Source organism: Cloeon dipterum, chromosome 3 (genome assembly GCF_949628265.1).
Source record: "Cloeon dipterum chromosome 3, ieCloDipt1.1, whole genome shotgun sequence".
In the NCBI taxonomy this organism is placed as follows: domain Eukaryota; kingdom Metazoa; phylum Arthropoda; class Insecta; order Ephemeroptera; family Baetidae; genus Cloeon; species Cloeon dipterum.
Genome location: NC_088788.1, coordinates 4,077,695 through 4,097,776, shown reverse-complemented (window position 1 = coordinate 4,097,776; position 20,082 = coordinate 4,077,695). Strand labels below are relative to the sequence as shown.

At 40.0% G+C, this 20,082-nt stretch overlaps 4 protein-coding genes and 1 pseudogene across 4 annotated transcripts; 3 read left to right on the top strand and 2 right to left on the bottom strand.

Annotated features, from left to right (window-relative positions):
* The first annotated feature begins 41 nt into the window (after positions 1-41).
* On the top strand, positions 42-3,844 carry LOC135941342 (heparanase-like). The gene is made up of 10 exons (XM_065486757.1): positions 42-179; positions 332-550; positions 656-896; positions 956-1,161; positions 1,220-1,390; positions 1,802-2,030; positions 2,083-2,216; positions 2,272-2,459; positions 2,678-2,937; positions 3,081-3,844. Exons 1-10 carry the CDS (start codon positions 176-178, stop codon positions 3,247-3,249), a joined length of 1,821 nt encoding a protein of 606 aa, XP_065342829.1. The 5' UTR covers positions 42-175; the 3' UTR covers positions 3,250-3,844.
* On the bottom strand, positions 3,831-7,474 carry LOC135941343 (V-type proton ATPase subunit S1-like). Its single transcript, XM_065486758.1, has 5 exons — positions 7,210-7,474; positions 6,649-7,002; positions 5,983-6,276; positions 5,725-5,928; positions 3,831-4,724 (listed from the first exon to the last, which is right to left on the bottom strand). The coding sequence occupies exons 1-5, from the start codon at positions 7,444-7,446 to the stop codon at positions 4,518-4,520; spliced, it is 1,296 nt and encodes a 431-aa protein (XP_065342830.1). The 5' UTR covers positions 7,447-7,474; the 3' UTR covers positions 3,831-4,517.
* A 678-nt stretch (positions 7,475-8,152) lies between these two features.
* LOC135940963 (uncharacterized) lies at positions 8,153-9,970 on the top strand. The gene is made up of 3 exons (XM_065486119.1): positions 8,153-8,674; positions 9,119-9,315; positions 9,377-9,970. The coding sequence occupies exons 1-3, from the start codon at positions 8,533-8,535 to the stop codon at positions 9,968-9,970; spliced, it is 933 nt and encodes a 310-aa protein (XP_065342191.1). The 5' UTR covers positions 8,153-8,532.
* Positions 9,971-13,663: 3,693 nt separating this feature from the next.
* LOC135940960 (uncharacterized) lies at positions 13,664-16,566 on the top strand. The gene is made up of 5 exons (XM_065486117.1): positions 13,664-13,805; positions 14,527-14,723; positions 14,785-15,366; positions 15,459-15,772; positions 16,077-16,566. The coding sequence occupies exons 1-5, from the start codon at positions 13,664-13,666 to the stop codon at positions 16,564-16,566; spliced, it is 1,725 nt and encodes a 574-aa protein (XP_065342189.1).
* A 1,025-nt stretch (positions 16,567-17,591) lies between these two features.
* Positions 17,592-20,009, bottom strand: LOC135940877 (uncharacterized; annotated as a pseudogene).
* Between the last annotated feature and the right edge of the window lie 73 nt (positions 20,010-20,082).

The window sequence follows — 20,082 nt, the reverse complement described above, 5'->3', positions numbered from 1 at the left end:
GTCTACGACGATAACGGCCTACGTGACCATTGCGTCTCTTGCGGATGTTGGCAACACTGCATTTGCAAAACATCTGCACTTCTGCAGTTGGGTGGTTGTCGACTTTTTCCAAAATGTAGTGTTTTCGGTCGTTTTCGTAGCAGTGAGAGCGAAACATTCTTTTAATTACCGTCAAATGAGTAAGTTAACACATTCGCAATGCAATGCTGCAATTTCCAGACTCAAAAAGACGAGATCGTAGCCCATTTCCTGTGTTTACAAACGCGCAATACATTTCTGTCTAGATTTTTAATATTCGCACCAACTTGATCGAAAAAACTCGATTTAACAGGACCACAGCCGAAAATGACGGCGTCTTCAGGTGCAGAAGAGGCCTTGTGCGACGAAGTGCTGTCCAACGGAGACGTAGACATCGACGTTAACTCTTCGACGATGATTCTTGGGGTTCCTGTCGCCAATGAGGAAGTCCATTCTGAGGAAGCAAGTATGCTTGTTGAGGGCACCACGCCCGTTGAACTGCGACATACGAACGTCACCACGGTGCCCAAAGGTTAACTATTTCAACCACTATACAAACAATGATATAAATTAATCAGTTTCTGCATTTTTTATGCCTGTGAAAATTTTAAATTAAACGAAATTAATGGATTTCCAGAGCCATCTACTTGTTGGAAAACCGGAGCTCGCTATTGCATTGTGACCTTCTGCTGTCTAAACGTTGTGATGTTGGTATTCGGAGGGCTGTGGCCTGCCCTGTCGCAGTACTCCAAGGACGACCACAAACGAATCGTCATTATTCAAACCGACCACCTCGTTCAAGTAGTCAACGAGCGATTTCTCAGCGTCGCTCTAGACTCTTCGCAGATACATAGGAGATTTAAAAAATTTGACATGAAGTGAGCCTCTTTCTTTGTCAGCGTTGAAAATGTTGATAATTTGTGGTTTTTGTGAGCAGATCAAAAGCTGCTCGAATGCTGGGTACATACCTGTCCCCTGGATATTTACGCGTTGGAGGCACAGCCGCAGACAGACTGATTTTTGTCGAGAATCACGTGCAAGATGGAAAATTTGACGAATCTGAGGCACTGCCCTTGGACGGCGGCTCTTGTGCCTACGAAGGAGAAATGTGCACAAAGCAACAGAGATTTTTCAACATGTCTGGTACGCCCCTGCTGGCCAGCCAGGGTTTTCCTCCTTTGATCGATACTTTCCTCTGTAGGTGAGACACTCACTGAACTCCACAACTACGCGAAAACGGCTGGCATGGACATGATTTTCGACCTGAACGCGCTTTTGAGAAAGGGCGAGGACTGGGATGATACCAATGCCAAGGAGCTCTTGGACTACGCCAGCAAACAGGAACTCAAACTGCACTGGCAGCTGGGAAATGGTGAGGGCCAATCAAAATCTTAAACTTTGGTGTAAAATCCATAAACTGGCGTCTCTTAGTCTTTTTTGTGAATTATCTGACAGTTTATTTTTTATCACAAAACAAAAGCCTTGATCAAGACACTCATTTCAATTTGGATGACTTGCTAAACAATTTAAATTATAGAGATCATTTTTTGCTGAGAAAAAAATGGTCTGCGAGTCTGTTTCCCCATCCACACATGAATCGATGAAAGCTAATTCTTTTCCATCTTAATAATTTTGTGAATGATGAGTAAAGATGTTTGCTAGTCCTAATTGCAAAAGAAATAATGCAGAAAGCCCCTCGACATCTGATTTTTAAGATTGCTTTTCGGCTACGTTAAAAAGATTGTTTTTTAACATTTTTCAACATTGCTTCAATAATTCGCAGAGCCAAATGCATACCGGCACAAATTTGATACGTTTGTGGAAGCATCACAACTGGGAGAGGATTTCGTGAATTTGCGGGAGTTGCTGAACCAATATCCAAGATACTCAAGATCCTTCCTTTTGGGCCCGGATATAACTAGACCACGGCCGCTCAAGCTGGCCGACTTGGATTACCTGAGGGAGTTCCTTCGAACTGCTGCTCCTCGACTTAATGCTGTGACTTGGCACCAGTTAGTAACAATTACCGAGAGTAAAATATCGATTTATGATCTTTTTAATTAGGTACTACTTAAACGGAAGGGAAGCCACATTGCAGGACTTTTTGAATGTGGAGACGTACAACGTTTTGTATGAGCAAATCGGTCTTGTCAAGAATGTTATGAAGAGTATGGCACTCGGCATGCCAGTTTGGCTAGGTAAATACTCCAGAATTTATCAAAGAATCGGATTACTAAAACGCTTATTGTGCAGGAGAAACTGGAACCGCTTTTGGTGGCGGTGCTGCTGAGCTGTCGGACCGGTTTGTCGGCAGTTTCCTCTGGTTGGACAAACTTGGCGTTGCGGCGAGCGAGGGCATCAAGGTGGTAATCAGGCAGAGTTTGTTCGGCGGACATTATGGTCTCATCCGCAATGACCATGGATCGCTCGTTCCCAACCCAGTAAGTTGATATTTTGTTTTAAAAATCACAAGAAAAACCACCAACATGCTATTGACTAGAGTATACTCTAAGTTCCAGATAAATTTTAAGGCCTTTTGAACTGAAAGTTAAGACAAAAGCGACTTGTAACAATCAAAGCAGTCATAACTGAAATTTAAATAAAATTAACTTTTTAATTTGAAGACCGCTATTAAGCCTAAGAATCCCTTTTTCTACAGGATTTCTGGGTGTCCATTTTGTACAAGCGACTGGTGGGCACTGGCGTCGTGGGTGTGACGCTGCTGAAAGATTTCAAAGGGCCAGTCCGAATCTACTGCCACTGCACGGAGCCATCTGCTTTGCATCCTGGCCTCGGAGGAGTCACGATTTTCGGCATCAATTTGCTCTCTGATGCCATTGAGCTGTCACTGCAAGGCACGCACAACGTCAGCAGTGTGGACAGATACATCCTGCAAGGAGAGACCGGCCTTCAATCTCAGTAAGTGTCTATTTTTCTTTCAGTTTGCCTTTGATTCAAATGTCATGTTCAATCAAGTAAACTATTTATCAAAAGCCTATAATAATTAAAACTGTATTTATAAAAACATGTTTTTCTAACTAATCGCTTTTGTCTACCAATAGGCACGTGCTGCTGAACGGCGAGAAGCTGGAGCTGCTGGCCAACTTCCGTCTGCCGCCTATGGCTGCCCAACCAATGGATCTGAACTCGCCTATATCAATGCCCGAGCACTCAATAGGATTCTGGGTACTGCATGGGGCCCAAGTGCCTGCCTGTCAAAATACTCAGTAAGCTCCATGACATGAAATGTGTAGCTGACTTTTACTTGTGCACTCACCCCTACTATTAAACCTTCGATAATAATTAGTCCTCACGTGCAAAAACTATACCGCAACTCGTTCTAGCTGAAACAACGCAATCACTATATAGTAGTCACTGTTTTTGTGCAAATATTTGTATTTTGTGGGCTTCAAGCGACTGAATTGAATCCATTGCGAAACCAAGTTGAAAGTTTTCCGTCGACAAACTACAAAAGGAGGTCTAATTACGAAAATATCAAGAGTATGCCTGCAGAATCCCAAGCTTAGGATGATTATGATAAGAAATTTAATTTCGCCCGTAGACGAACAAAATGGTTTTGCAGACGTTTTTAGCCGTTTTTAAGAAATCCACTTCCTCACCTCTGCATTTACTCTGCGAATCTGCATCTCTGCACCCAGCATTACAAAATGTACATTGTTTCTCATGATGAATTTATTGTTTCTGTAATAAGCTGCGAAGACGTACTTTTTACATTAGCATCCCGTTTTATTTTATTATTTTTGATAAAATGTGATTTAATGTTATGGCCAAATAAAAACAAACTTGTGAAGTCCTGTTCTAACAATTGTTGCTTTATTTTTAATTTTTGACATCGAGTGTCTACACACTTTGATTCAAGACACGTAAATTACAACCGTTTTGTATACATTATAATTCGATTCCACGCCTTAAGCATTTTTAATATTGGTACGTGAGAAACATTAATTGACAGCAAAAATTGGATTACTCAATATATATATTCAATCAAAAATAACATTGAAATTCATTTGAACAGATCTCGGTATTTTGTTGCTTGCACTTGAACGCTGTGATTTGTGTTCAAAAATGAGAAATGCAGTCACTATGTACACAAATATCACAAAAGTAAATGGAATTATGTACACATCATCAAAACCCTAAAAATCTTAGTAGAATACCATTCAGAACTGAGTACATTTTGTGGTTGCATTTTGATATGTTACAACGGGAAGTCTGGATAAAGATACACGATTTTCATAATTTTACGAGATTCCACGGTAGATACATCGAGATTGAGAATCGGTTTTGTGCGTTGCAGATTCACCTCCGAAAAAACTACATCTCAAAGTGGGAATAAATATAATTATATCCTCATTCATTCTAAATATGCACACCTCACGGATCCACATTAATAACAACAACAACAAGTGGTATTTACACAACATGCGTATTGACTGCTGAATCTAGAACTGGAAGCTCGCTGTTTGCATGTAAATCAATTAATCTGTGGCAGTGACAGTGATGGTCTTGCCCTTGGGATCGTCGAATCGGTCGTTGGTCTTGATGTCCAGGATCATCGACAGGCCGTACGCCATGATGATGGCCAGGAAAATGGTGCAGAACAGACCAGACAAGATGGGGATCGTGAAGAAGTAGCTGCAGTCGTAGGCGTCGTTGAAACGCAGATGGTAGTTGAATGGCTGCACCTGAAATTGACAAAAAAATAAGGACAGGGATTAAATTTTTGGTTTCACAGCTATGAATTAATTCCGGATGCTCATGTTAGTAGTGAAAATCAATATTATTTTTAGAGAAGAAAAACGTCACTGACAATATTCAAAATTAGTTTTCAATTTCTATTATTATTTTCAAGACGAATTTTAGTTGTTTTTAGACTTAAATAGCCGTGTTCAAAGATGAAAAAACAATAATTTTTATAAATTAATTCGACACAGTGCAATGAAATATTATTTGGAACGAAATTTTAGCCAGCACATTCCCTTTTTGCAGCATTTTTTCTAAGCTTAGTGATTATTAGTTTATCGAGTTTTTTAACCATTCGATGGACGAAAAAATAGAAATGATAGGTTAGAAAAACTCAAATTTACTTGAGAACATTGAAAGTTTAAAAGAAATATCAACATTTCAAAGCAAACCATTGATTTTCCGCATTTTGAGTACTCTTTTGGTGTGAAAACACTCAATTTTCCTTTTAAATTTCTTGATTTTTCAAGAAATGTTGACACTTGCCTTCTACTTATTGTTAGCTGCGTAAAAATTAATGGATTGACCACAATCCCCAAGCATAAACATATTTTCGGACAAAATTTCCTCAAGACTTTTAATTAAAAATATATTTCTTTTAGGTTGAGCGGGAAAAATAAAAGGAGATCATTCTTGAAGCATACAACTACTTTACGGCCTATAGAATCTCGTCAGCAGGACACAAAATCAACACCGCAAAGGATTTCACATTACTGGCCATCGAAAAAAAATAATACAAAGAGAGAACTGGACAAATTCTAACCCTCCCTTTTATAAAACCCTTCTTTTCAACAATTGGTGGTGAATTTAATAATAGATTGAACAAAACCTCTATTAAAAAACAATGCAGTGCAAATACAAGTCAAAATTAGAAAAACCCCAAAATTTGTTGAGCAAAAAAATTGAAAAAATATCAAAGCCGCATTAATTAACTCATCCTACCTGGAATTCAGTCAGCACGAGTGCATTGGTGCCCTCTCTGAAGGTTGTGTTGTAAGCACTACAGTGATATGAGAAGTTCATAGGAACAGTGATGTTGTCCATGAGCGACAGAACAATCGGCGCGTCGGAACCGTTCTGCACCTCCACTTCTCCGATGTTCCAGTAGCCAGTGAACAGAATTGGGAAGCGGAACCGAAGGGTCACCTGCGATTTTTCAACTTATTAAAAATCAATTAAAAAATAACCTTTTGATCCGACCTTGGACGGCTGAGAGAAGACGACGCTGAAGGTTTGCATGTCTTGCTTCTCGTCGACAGTGATGGTGGTGGCGCTGGTCAGATTCAACCTGATCGGGGTGTTGCCCTTTATCAATATCGGGTCGCCTCTGACGTACATGACCACCTTGTTGTTACTGTCATGTAAAAAAGTGCCGTTGTTGTAAGTGACAGAGGTCGACGGAGCAGCTTGACGCCGTATTCTGTGAACCGAGACTTCGGCAGAGTTCCAGGACGAGTAACGCGAAGTGTAGATTCCAAGTACGTTGCTGTACACCTGATAATAAGTTTGAAAAATTAATACTATTATTGGTATTTTGCCTCAATTACTGAGGAAGAAAATACCCCCAAATGAGCTGGATTTAAAACAGTATTGTTGGTTAATCGATACATTTCAAACAAATAAATTTTGGCAATTATTCAGACACATAATGGTCGGTTTAAAATTAAGAGAGTTAGAAAACCACAAAATGCAGAATGCCAGACAACATTTTTTGCTAAAGATTTTTGTATTTTAACTCTCCGAAGAATTTTAAAAAGTGTTACACAAAATTCCTAAATCTAAGTTCCAGCTAATACTAGAATGGGGCTTATTTTATTTCAGATTCACGAATTCCAGCACCTAAATAAGTTTAAAATAAAAGTATACCTTCAGGGCGCTACTGTAGATCGAGCTGATTTTCTCATCGTGCCTGGAAAGCATCTGGGGTCTGCTCTCGCCCTCCTGGGCATCGTCCAGGTTGATGACCAGGATGATGGACTCGCTCTCTGGCAGTTCTTCAGAGTTATACGACAACCAGGTGTAGCCATCCTGGTCAAGTTCCTTCAGGGCAGTGGTGGGCGAGACAACAGATGGCAGGTAAATGGTGTCACGAGACTTGTCGATAATTTTCTGCAGATGGGGGAAAACCTTGTCTTCGTCTGTGACAAAGTCTTCCGAACTGAGATTCTCCTCCAGGAACAAGAGGACAAGCGGTTTGCTTCCCTTCGAACTTATTTTCTCCTGAAAGAAAAATACAGGTTGTTATCTATTTAAAATTTAAAGTGTTTTTCAATTTCCATTAATTAACAAAACAGATGTTGGAGTCAACATCGATTTTTCTAATTAAAAATCTAAAAAGAAAAACAAGATTTCGGTCCGTTGGAGAGAAATCTTGAATTCGCAAGTCTCAAAACAACCTCTAGAGTGATGGTATTTAAATTAACATACCTTGAGTAAGTTGGTGAACAATTCATCGTCCACCTTTTCCAGCCCGGCGGCCGTCTTCTTGGGCACATCTTTCACGATGTCCACTTGGCCTTTTGCAGCCGGTGACTGCCACAGCAGCACCGGTACACTCTCCTCGACGTTCGGCACATCGAGATTCAAGCCATTGTCGGCCTGAATAAGCGTAGATGCCAAAAATATGACAAGCACAGAAGGTAAGACTTGCCAACGGGCCGCCATTGTCGCAGTGAAATGCACAAGTGGGTGTATCCATATAGGTGTTTCCCTGCGTTAGCTGCTGGTTGCCCATCACATGTCATGACGTCATGATCACGTGACTATATAGATTGGTTTTCAGCCAATCACAAGCTGATATAGCATTATTTGCTGCAAACGGCGCCAGGGGAAATTATTATCATTTCAGACACAGATTGTTTGAGAGAATGTTGATCATTTGTTCTCTATTCGGAATAATCGAAATAGTGCTGTGAAAAATTAACCTTTTGGTTCTTAGTAGTTTCTAGACTCATCACTTTGATTTAATTCTAAAATTTTGACCCTTGGTTGATTTTCTTCATGTTCTTAAAAGTTGGTAAATGCAGAAACTTCTCCTATGCATAAATAATTTTCGTAATTTTCAACCTTGGTTCTTTTGAGTCGAAACCAAGATGCTCTTTTGCATTGCAGAATCTCCTACCTAATTTGTTTAATAATTTCGTTCTTTTATTTTTATATTAACAATTAATACCGGGAGCACGATACGATAAAATTTTCTAAATAGTAATATTTCTCATATTTTTTTAATGGTAATACCTAACTTATCATTTAGGAATTTTAGTTTATGCACTTTGAGATCAATATTTTCAACTTAAAGTATCAATTCAATGATTTGCGCTATAATTTATAAACAAATTTACAACCAGTTTAAAGAAAAATATTGAAGATAATGGTTGAAACAACAAAATTTAACAAATCAAATTTATAAATTTATGTTCTAAAGGATTTCAAGCCGTATAAGATGAACCTTATTCGTTTATCGCACAATACAATTAAACTAGCTGGCACGCACGTTTCCCGCCACCTACGCCCCTAAACTATTTTAATTTAGTTCACCCTCCCCCCACTCGAGGAAACCACCTGATGGTTGTTTGCTACGTTTCTCCCTGAAACGCACGTTGGCCTTTATAAAAAACAAACTGCGGGCAAATAGCCAGCCTTCAACATTTTTCCCAATCGATTGCACTGCTTTTGTTTTGCTGGCATTAAACAGGGGCAACCTTTGATCGAGCTCGTCCTACAACGTAGTTCTAGCCATTGTTTCACATAATGGCAGACCAGGATCTGTTTATTGTGGCCAAGAGGATGCAGTTCAGTTCGCGCTACTGCGAGAACCACATTCGGCGAATTGCTTTGAATTTCGGCCTCTCACCAACGGCCGCGGCCAAACTTCAATACATCACAGACCTTCGTAAGTTAAAAATTTGATCTTCAAATTGAGATATTTTGATGCAAGATAACGACCAGTAACGTTTTTGTGCCAAAAGCTGCGCAATTAATTTTAGGCGGTGGATGAGCAATTTCACTGGCCGTTGGCGTGACTGATAAATTTTTAAAATGAAGTTCGCTTGTGCTTCTGCCAAAAGAAAAAAGGGGCCAATTTTTTTCTGCCATTTAACCGATGGATTTGCGCACATGGCACAGTTCTGATGACAACGAGCTCTTTTCTGCCAATGCCATATTCCCGGTATGGCTTAAGCGGCTGATCACGTAACCCCAAAAATTTCCGGCTGGCGCGGCGTTACGTGGCTTGATTGTTACCTTTTATGAAGGCAAAATTAAAAAAAAAATTATTAAAGAAAATTCCTGTCAATTTTTAGATTTTTAGTTTAATTTTCTAAATTTTATTTTTCAGCTTTACCCTTGCTTTTGAAGGTTGTGAAATACTTAATGACTAATGAGTGCACGAGTCTGATTCGGGAGGAAATGAACATGAAAATCTTGATGTGCCCTGCTCTGGAGCTCTACTTGGCGCTTGGTCTCAAGGTCATCGACTTGACCGCCTTTTTGTCTTTCTGTCCGATTCGGCTGAAATACCAATATTTAAAATCGGTTTGTATTAACAAAAGAATAATTTAGAATCTCTATTCATCATTTCGCTTACTATTTGCAGGCAGTGATTGGGATTTCGCAGTTTACTCCCAACATAGAAGAGCTTTTGGTGTCGAGCAAAACCCCTCGGTTCTACAGAAAATTCGATTCGATCGTGGATGCTGAGATGTTGAAGGCGCTGTACCAGCTGACAAATCTGCGGGTCCTTCAGCTGGATGAATGGTGCTGCTTCGAAATAAAAGACGTTTTCCAACTGTGCGAAAATCTGCCAGGCCTTCAAATCCTCAGTATCAACTTCCCAGACAGCTTTGACGACTTCGACGATTTTTATTTTGATCGTGTCGCATGTGCGGCAGTATTAAAAAGAAGCATGTCGAATTTGAAAGAGTTTATCTACACGGCAAGGAGAAATGGCACTCTTAGAACACAGTGCATGAGCAATCTTTCGAATTTGCATGTTTTACATCAGTATTCTGAGCTCTTCCGTCCGAAAGAAGACTACGACCCCTCTACTCCAAACGAAGTAGTCCCTGGATACTCAAATCTGCGACACTTAATGATACATATCAATATATCGTCCGATTACCCATGGGAGGACATTCACATAAAACATCCTCACGTCACTGACTTGATGGTACAAAAATATGATTGTTAATATGTTATTTATTAATTGATTAATAGATATTATTTTGGAAGTTTCAAGTCCTTTTAACACTTGCAATTATTTCAGATGAATTGGTGGGAAGAACCAGATTGGGATTGGGAGGGTGTGAATTACATTCTGCAGTTCACCAATATTGAGAGCTTGACTATGCTCAACTTCCTGACCGACGTTATGTTCCGCTTTATTGACACCTTCGGAGCTAAATTAAACGCACTGAACATCCAACACGATGACCGCCAGATGGAACCGTTCCTGAATTTAAATTACATTTTCACTGCATGCCCTTTGCTTGAGAGACTACGGCTGTGGCTAATCATCAACGACCCAGAACCGATCACATTTTACGCTCGTCTAAAAGAAGTCGAATTGAATTTCTCGTTGTAAGTATTATTTTACAACAAGGTTGGGAATTTCAGACTGTCGTTTGTTTTTCCTTTTGACACCTACGCACGACTCACCCAGTTTAAATTAGGCTTTTATGGTCCACTTTTCAAACTCAAGAATTCCATAAAACACCCAAAATGGTCTAAATAGTCGATACGAAAAATATTTTTTTATAAATACATTTTTATACCTATGGGGATCTTCACATATAATTTCAAATGTAATGTTTTTAATTTATGGATTATCAGTTTATAACTTCATTTTTCCTATATTCATTCGCAGCCCGGACGGAAGCAAGGACGAGATGGTGAATATTTTGAGTGCGCCTGACTTAGAGAAAGTCATCCTGAGCGACCCCTGCCTCGAAGATCTGATTAAACTAACTTCAAAAGTCGCCGAGAAAGAAATCCTACAGAAGCTCAAGACTCTCGTCATAGAACTGGATGTCAATTCTTTTGCACTCTTCGTCAACGTGGACCAATTTAATGAAATTGTTGAGTTCATCAAATGCGCGGCAGCGTGCCTGAGCAATTTGACGAACCTGAAGTTCTACTTGAATGATCGAAGGAGTGAATATTCCACGCTTGCAAAAAGTTTGAGGAATGGAAGGACAACTAATGAAGAGTTTCCAGACGTGACTGCCTTTTTCTTTGGCGCTGATATTAACAACGAATCAAACAGCTGGTTCGTGGATGAAAAGCTCATAAGCATTCTCGACAATTATACTGAAAGTGGAATTTTGATCGGAGAGAAAATTAAATATGTTTGTTAAATATCTTATATAATTATGAATGAAATGTATAGTTAATAATAATGTTTTATTATTTTAAAAGACTTTTGCAACACTTGTTTTCTTCGCATACATATTTTCCCTGATTAAGTCTCATGACATTGGAAATAATAAAAGAGTGACAAGAAAAGTAGGCTCACAATAATACATATTTGAACAATTCAAGGATGACATTACCTCTAAATTACTGTGCCATTTAAATATTTTCAATCAACCTGCTGCAGGTTGTTGTTTGCGGACGGTGCTTGTGCGAGGATGTCCGTCATCATTATCAGAGTAATTAAAGTGCGGGAGTTGGGATTGAGCTGTTGGCACACGCACAATTGCGGCAAATTTTACGAAAACAATCGATTTACTGACGAAATCTAAAAAATATGTAAATGGGGAGGGCTAGCTTTTACCATGTGTTGCGAATATCTGCAACACAGCTATACCAAAATTCATGATTAGTTCCCTCCGACCCCTTATAGAGCTTACAGCCCGCAAAACTGTAGCGGCCTCTTGGCCTCGCCGAGCCTTCTCGCTGCCGCCGTGCCATCCCTCTATCTCATCGTCGCGGCGGCTGTCTCTCACGATCAATCGTCTCTCGGTTATTGATAATTCAAGATCAGTCGAACTAAGATTTACTTGTAAAAAATTGGTAAGTCCCGGAGCCAATCTTAATTATTCAGCGTCGAGAGCCACGCGAGGCCACAAGCCGAGAATAATCAGGACAGGCCGCGGTAATATCACTTTAAATCAAATGAGTTTTAAGACAGAGCTGCTCCTTAAGTGAGCCTTTAATTAATGATGAATGATGAAATATTCAGATTACTTTTTCCTTTAATTGTATTGCTGCATGGTCAAGAGAAAGACAAACAGCGAAGAATTGGGCTTAAAAATTAGGTTGTTTGGTTTTATTATTCAGAGTGACTCTAACAGAGAGAAAAAGACTTTCAAGAGCAAAATTGGCCTTAATTACGTTACTGAAGATAAGTTACGCGGACGAGACTTTGAAAATAAAAGATAAATTCTAACTGTGACTGGCAAGGCAAAAGAGGGGTAACTAATAGGCAGAGGCGCAGGAGAGAGATGCTGCTCGGCAGAGGCCAGGAAACCGTCTGCGGACCGAGCCGGCGAAAGCCGCCTCGAAGCTCGAGGGTGGTGTGACACCACTTGGGGTGTCACGTGCCAGCCAGAGATGGGAAAATTACAGTTTGGGGCGCCCAAGTTACTTTAGGATAAACAGTGCTCGCTTATCGTTTAAGGAAAAATAAAGAAAGACCAATTTTATACATAAAACGGTGTGGTTCTTGGGTGGCGGCCGGAGCGTCCGGCGGCCGCGCCTTAGGTCTGCAGGCGCATGTTGGGGAAAATCAGGCCGATTCGTGTCACGACACCATGAATAAAAGTGTGCAATTTCAGGAAACTTACAACCTCTAAATTTTTAAGTCTACTATATTTTAAATTTGAGAATGTTTACGCAGAATGTTAACTATCATTATAGTTATTGTGTATGAGCGTTTGAGCTCAGCAGAGCGTAAAGTGCAGTTTCTCATATTCATTTAATTTATTGTATACCATAAATATTTTACCAAAATTTGTATTTCTTTTTTCGATATAATTATTCACCAACTAAAGAAGTCTCGGCCAACCGTGCCCGCCGGTTAATATGATCATCTCGATCATCTGATCGGAAAAATTTCACTTTGATTTAATTCTATAATTTTGACCCTTGGTTGATTTTGTTCGTTTTCTTATTATCGAAAAACAATGGGTAAATGCAGAAACCTCTCCTGTATATATCGAAGCAATATTCGTAATTTTCGACCTTTATTGTTTTGAGTTGAATCACAGATGCTCTTTTGCATTGCAGAATCTCCTAACCTTTTTTTTTAATAATTCGGTTCTTTTATTTATATATAATAATGGACAAATAATATGGTAAATGAATACCGGGAGTACCCTACGTACAAAATTTCTATAAGTTATGTGTTTTACTAATAATACCTATTTTATCACTTATCACGTAGGAATTTCAGTTTACACACTCTGAGATCAATATTTTCAACATACAGTTTCAAAATTCAATGGTATCCGCTATAATTTATAAACAAATTTACAACCAATTTAAAGAAAAATATTGAAGAAAATATACGGTTCAAACAACAAAACAGTACAAATAAAATTTATAAATTTGTGTTCTAAAAGGATATCAAGCCGTATAAGATGAACCTCATGCGTTTAACGCACAATACAATTAAACTATAGCTGGCACGCACGTTTCCCGCCACCTACCCCTAAACTATTTTAATTTAGTTCACCCTCCCCCCACTCGAGGAAACCACCTGATGGTTGTTTGCTTCGTTTCTCCCTGAATCGCACGTGTGGGCCTTTATAAAAAACAAACTGCGGGCAAATAGCCAGCCTTCTACATTTCCCAATCGATTGCCCTGCTTTGCTGGCATTAAACAGGGGCAACCTTTGATCGAGCTCGTGCTACAACATAGTTCTAGCCATTGTTTCACATAATGGCAGACCAGGATCTGTTTATTGTGGCCAAGAGGATGCAGTTCAGTTCGCGCTACTGCGAGAACCGCATTCGGCGAATTGCTTTGAATTTCGGCCTTTCACCTACAGCCGCGGCCAAAATTCAATACATCACAGACCTTCGTAAGTTAAACATTTTATCTTCAAATTGAGATATTTTGATGCAAGATAACGACCAGTAACGTTTTTGTGCCAAAAGCTGCGCAATTAATTTTAGGCGGTGGATGAGCAATTTCACTGGCCGTTGGCGTGACTGATAAATTTTTAAAATGAAGTTTGATTGTTCTTTTTTTTGCTCTTTTTATCTCTGTCTGAGGACCGGGAAGGGCGCACACTGCACTAGCACGAATGTTGAAACCCGGGTCCCAATAACACCGCGAACGGATAACATGGGCGCACCAGGCCGCACAGGGACCCAGCCCACTCAAGGGCCACTTGCCTTCGCTCCGAGGACTTTTTTTGAAACGCTAGACATTTGTCCCGTGAAGCCAAATCACGCATGCTGGAAAGGTGCAAACCAGTAGCGAGTCGGCGCCGGTGCGCCTCCCAGCCCGTTGAGCAATTTCTGCCAAAAGAAAAAAATGGGCCAATTTTTTTCTGCCATTTAACCGATGGATTTGCGTACATGGCACATACAGCTCTGACAATGAGCTCTCTTCTGCCAATGCCATATTCACGGTATGGCTTAAGCGGCTGACCAAGTAACCCCAAAATTTTCCGGCTGGCGGGCCGTTGCGTGGCTTGATTGCTACCTTTTATGTAGGCAAAAATAAAAAAAAAACAATGTTTATTAAAGATAATTCAAGTCAATTTTTAGTTTAATTTTCTTATTTTTAATTTTCAGCTTTACCCTTGCTTTTGAAGGTTGTGAAATACTTAATGACTACTGAGTGCACGAGTCTGATTCGGGAGGAAATGAACATGAAAATCTTGATGTGCCCTGCTCTGGAGCTCTACTTGGCGCTTGGTCTCAAGGTCATCGACTTGACCGCCTTTTTGTCTTTCTGTCCGATTCGGCTGAAATACCAATATTTAAAATCGGTTTGTATTAACAAAAGAATAATTTAGAATCTCTATTTCTCATTTCGCTTACGATTTGCAGGCAGTGATTAGGATTTCGCAGTTTACTCCCAATATAGAAGAGCTTTTGGTGTCGAGCAAAACCCCGCGGTTCTACAGAAAATTCGATTTGCTCGTGGATGCTGAGATGTTGAAGGCGCTGTACCAGCTTACAAATCTGCGGGTCCTTCAGCTGGATGAATGGTGCTGCTTCGAAATAAAAGACGTTTTCCAACTGTGCGAAAATCTACCAGGCCTGCAAATCCTCAGCATCAACTTCCCAGACAGCTTTGACGACTACGACGATTTTGATACTGATCGAGTCGAATGTGCGGCAGTATTAAAAAGATGCATGTCGAATTTGAAAGAGTTTATCTACACGGCAAGGAACAATGGCACTCTTAGAACAGAGTGCATGAGGAAGAGGAATCTTTCGAATTTGCACGTTATACATCAGTATTCTGAGCTCTTCCGTCCGAAAGAAGATTACGACCCCTCTACTCCAAATGAAGTAGTTCCTGGATACTCAAATCTGCGACACTTAATGATTCATATCAATGTTTTCTACGACTACCCGCCAGAGAAGGACATACACATAACACATCCTCACGTCACTGACTTGATGGTACAAAAATATGATTGATAATAATTATTTAATCGATTAATTGATATTATTTTGATAGTTACAAGTCCATTTAACGCTTGCAATTATTTCAGATGCATTGGTATGAAAACCCAGATTGGACTTGGGAGGGTTTGAATTACATTCTGCAGTTCACCAAAATTGAGAGCTTGACTATGCTCGACTTCCCTACCGAGGTTATGTTCCGCTTTATTGACACCTTCGGAGCTAAATTAAACGCACTGAACATCCAACACGACGACCGCCAGATGGAACCGTTCCTGAATTTAAATTACATTTTCACTGCATGCCCTTTGCTTGAGAGACTACGGCTGTGGCTAGTCATCAACGACCCAGAACCGATCACATTTTACGCTCGTCTAAAAGAAGTCGAATTGAATTTCTCGTTGTAAGTATTATTTTACAACAAGGTTGGGAATTTCAGACTGTCGTTTATTTTTCCTGTGCGACCGGATTTTCTTTTTGACACCAACGCTCGAATCACCCAATTTTAAGGAGGCTTTTATGATCCCCTTTTTCATACTCGAGAATTCCATAAAACACTCGAGATGGTCTAAACAGTCGATACGAAAAATATTTTTTAAACAAATACATTTTTATGCCTCTATGGTGATCTTCACATATAATTTTAAATGTGTTTTTCATTTATGGATTTTCAGTTTTAACTTCATTTTTCCTATATTCATTCGCAGCCCGGATGGAAGCAGGGACGAGATGGTGAATATTTTGAGTGCGCCAGACTTTGAGAAAGTCATCCTGAGCGACCCCTGCCTCGAAGATCTGATTAAACTAACTTCAAAAGTGGCCGAGAAAGAAATCCTACAGAAGCTTAAGACTCTCGTCATAGATCTGGACGTCGAATCCTTTGCACTTTTCGTCGACGTGGACCAATTTAATGGAATCGTTGAGTTCATCAAATGCGCGGCAGCGTGCCTGAGCAATTTGACGACCTTGAAGTTCTACTTGAATGATCGAAGGAGTGAATATTCCACGCTTGCAAAAAGTTTGAGGAATGGAAGGACAACTAATGAAGAGTTTCCAGAAGTGACTGCCTTTTTCTCCGGCGCTAATATTAACAACGAATCAATCAGCTGGTTCGTGGATGAAAAACTCATAAGCATTCTCGACAGTTATACTGAAAGTGGAATTTTGATCGGAGAGAAAATTAAATATGTTTATTAAATATCCATAATTATGAAGGTTATGAATGAAATGCTTAGGTAATAAAAATGTTTTATTAGTTTAAAAATTTGTGCAACACTTTTTTCACATATTTTCCTTGATTAAGTCCAATAACACTTGGAAATAATAAAAGAGTGACAAGAATTTTTTGAAAAATCCAAAGATGACATTATACTCCTAAACTATTGTGTTGTTTATATTTTTAATGTTCCTTGCAGTTTGTTGGGTCACTGACGGTGCTTGCGCGAGGATGTGTATCATCATTATTATAATAATTAAGGTGTGTGAGTATTGATTGAAATGTAGGCACGCACGTACAGTTACAGCAAAATTTACGATTAAAATTCAATTAATTTGACGAAATCTAAAAAATATATGAATACGGAGGGCTAGCTTTTACCATGAATTAATAATTGTTTTAGGAAACTTAAATCCGCATTGTTTTTTATATATATATTAAGTCTTTTAGATGCAATAAATTTATATTTTACATAATTTTAAATTTGAGACTATGTGTTTACGCAGAGTGTTGTGGTTATTTGTTTTTGAGCTCAGCAGAGCGTGAGTTAAAATTGCAGCTTTCCATATTCATTTAATAGTATACCCCAAATAAGTTTTTATCCAACTTTTTATCCCTTTTTTCAATAAATTAACTATTTCAACTAAAAGTCTCAGCTAGCCGTGACCGCCATAGCTAATATATTGAATCACGTGTGGTCAGCCTCCAGCCACCGTTTGGCTAAAAGCTGCTCCAGCCACGCCAGCAGCGCCGGTCAAAGTCGTGAGAGAAGAATCGAAAAATGCCACAGAAAAAATTGGCCACCGACCCTTCCACCTTTCGGCCATTAATCAAAAGTTTATTAGCCGCGCGCTAGACGCCAGATATAGGCTAATCCGGTTCAGCTAACCGTTGCCTACAATTACGCGGCTGAAACCTTCAATTTAAACTAATATCCAATTTATTAAAGTATAAGGAGGCAAGATTTTCTATGAAATATAATAAAATAAATTTAATAGCACTAATATATATTTTAAGCAATAAATCCATTTTTATTTACAGCTCCGATCATATATTTAATGTTTGGCCTGCTGTATGCCAATACATATTTGTTTATGGTAAATATTTTGAATAGATTATTTTCCTAGAAGCTGGGATGATAGATAAATTTACGACATGCAACACTGTAAGGAAAAAGGATATTCGCAAGTTAGAGCTACTTCGATGCAGTGTAGATGAGGGAAACACATTTTTTCTTTCTATATACATAAAGATGCTTGAGAGTTTTGAAATATTTGTGGCCATAAGCATTTCCCTCTCATGCATTGAATGTTTCACGGACGCTTCGTCAATTTTATTACGCGCATCGTGTCCCCTCTGTTTAAACTGCATCTTTTAACTGTGCTTCTAATAAGGATCGGACAATTCAGCATTTAACGTAAGTGTGTCAGGATTACCGCGTGCTTCCCAAACGAGCTAATATATTATGTGAAAAAATATTTTTTTAGGAATTACGTGAATAGGTGTTTTCAAAACTGCGGCTAAGCAACTGGAAATCCGGACTCGTAGAAAGATTATCGATAGCATTTTTTGATTGAAATAAAGGGTAATTGAAATTTAAACCATTTATAAAACAGTCATATTACAATTTTTAGTCTGAACGAAATTGTTTAAATTAATTTTGTAATATTCAAATATTTTAATTTTGTGACAATTTCCAGCGTTCCACTGAAGTACAATAGAATGGGAGGAAACCAAAAGAAAATTATGTCTACCAGAAGCTATTTCAACAACATGAGGCGCGGCGGAGTATTGATAGAGCTGACAAAACGGCTTGGCAGAAGGCCAACCGATGACGAAGTGAAGATCGAGCTTGACATATTGTGGGAGAAGGATCAGGAGATGAAGAAAAAGGGAAATAAGCAGCAACGAGACGACAATAATGATGACAAACCCCCAAATATGACTGTTTAGTCAAAATATATCCATTTGACGAGTCGCAAAAGATGATTGTACATTGTATCATATTTTAGAAACTCAAATTAAAAAATCACTTGCATTTTTGTATATAATCGGTAAAATCGTGTTTGATTGTTTTGCCCTGATGTAACATTATTGAAATCTGTACATTGATTCAACGATTAATATATAATGTATAATTTCTATCACAACTTGACAAATAAAAGGTCAAGCGTAATATTTATAAAACAATTCAGCTGTTTCCTCGATAAGGCTGATCATCTCGGCTCGAAACTCTGGATTATGATCAAATTCCCTGATCATGTCGCTGACCTCACTTCCCCCCTCGAGTGCTGTGTTGATGTGGTCATCCGTCAAAGCCTCGTCACCCTCGGGAAACGTGCCTTTCACGAAAATCGAGGGACGCAGGCACACCGCCATCATGAGACCAAAGGCCCGGTTTCGGTCAAAATTCTGATAAAATTTCTCCCAGTCCTGCGCCACCGGCACCCCGCGCTCTTTGCATTCAGCCACAAACGTGTCCCAGTACACTCGCAGCAGCCGCTTTTCGTTTTTCTTGCGCACCTCAGCAGGGCAAACCGTGTACAAGAAGTCCATCAGGTCTCGGTTGCCAGGCGTGTATCTGCAGATCTGAAAGTCGATCAGTTTGATGCTCAGCGGCTCTCCGCTGTCAGGGTCGAGCTTGAACATCATGTTGTTGACCCAGCCGTCGCCGTGGCACACGACGTTCAAGCCCGCAGGGTCCGGCTCGCAGATGACTTTGAGCGCCAGGAAAAAGTCTTCGGAAGTGACCCATCGGGAGCTCCTGCAAAAGTGATCGCGTTTCCTTTAAAGTGGTGCTCGGTGATCGGTACCAGCGCCTTCTCGGCAGATTGGCGTACAAATTTTTGATCATTTCGGCGCCTGACGTGAACATGGCGTCCTCTTTGAAGAGACTGGGCAGTTTCTCGAGCCAGTCGATGCCTAGAGAGGCGCTGTGGAACTTGGCCAGGGTGCGCATCACCAGGTCCAGGTGTCGCTCGGTCAGAATGTCGTGCTTGAGGTCGCCAATGTTCCTGACCAGGGCGACGTAGCCACTTTCTTTCAGGTCCTCCATGTAGATAATACTGTTCTTCTCGTCGGTCAGGTAGCAGGTGACCGCCGGAAGGTCAGGGCACCGTTCGCGCAGATGGGGCGCGCAGAGCTTGAAAAAGCCAATCTCGTTTTCGAATGCCTGCATTTCGCCCACCGTCGACAGCTGGCTCTCGAGGATCGGCTTCCTCTTCACCACAAACTTGGAGGTCACGTTCCGCTGGCCCACCCTGGCCCTGAAGCTCACCCTGAGTATGTTGGAGAGAAAGCCTTGCACGCTGCTGGTGCCCTTTTCCACATCGTAGTCTGAAATCTCGACCTCTGCTCCATGCATTTGCTGCGCGACGGCCAGCACCTCTTCCTTTGTCACAAAAGTACGCAAATCTTCAGCCATTATTTTCACGCAGAAAGCACGAGCAGTCGTGAAAATGAATGAATTCTGAGCAGTCGACAATACAAGATAGCCT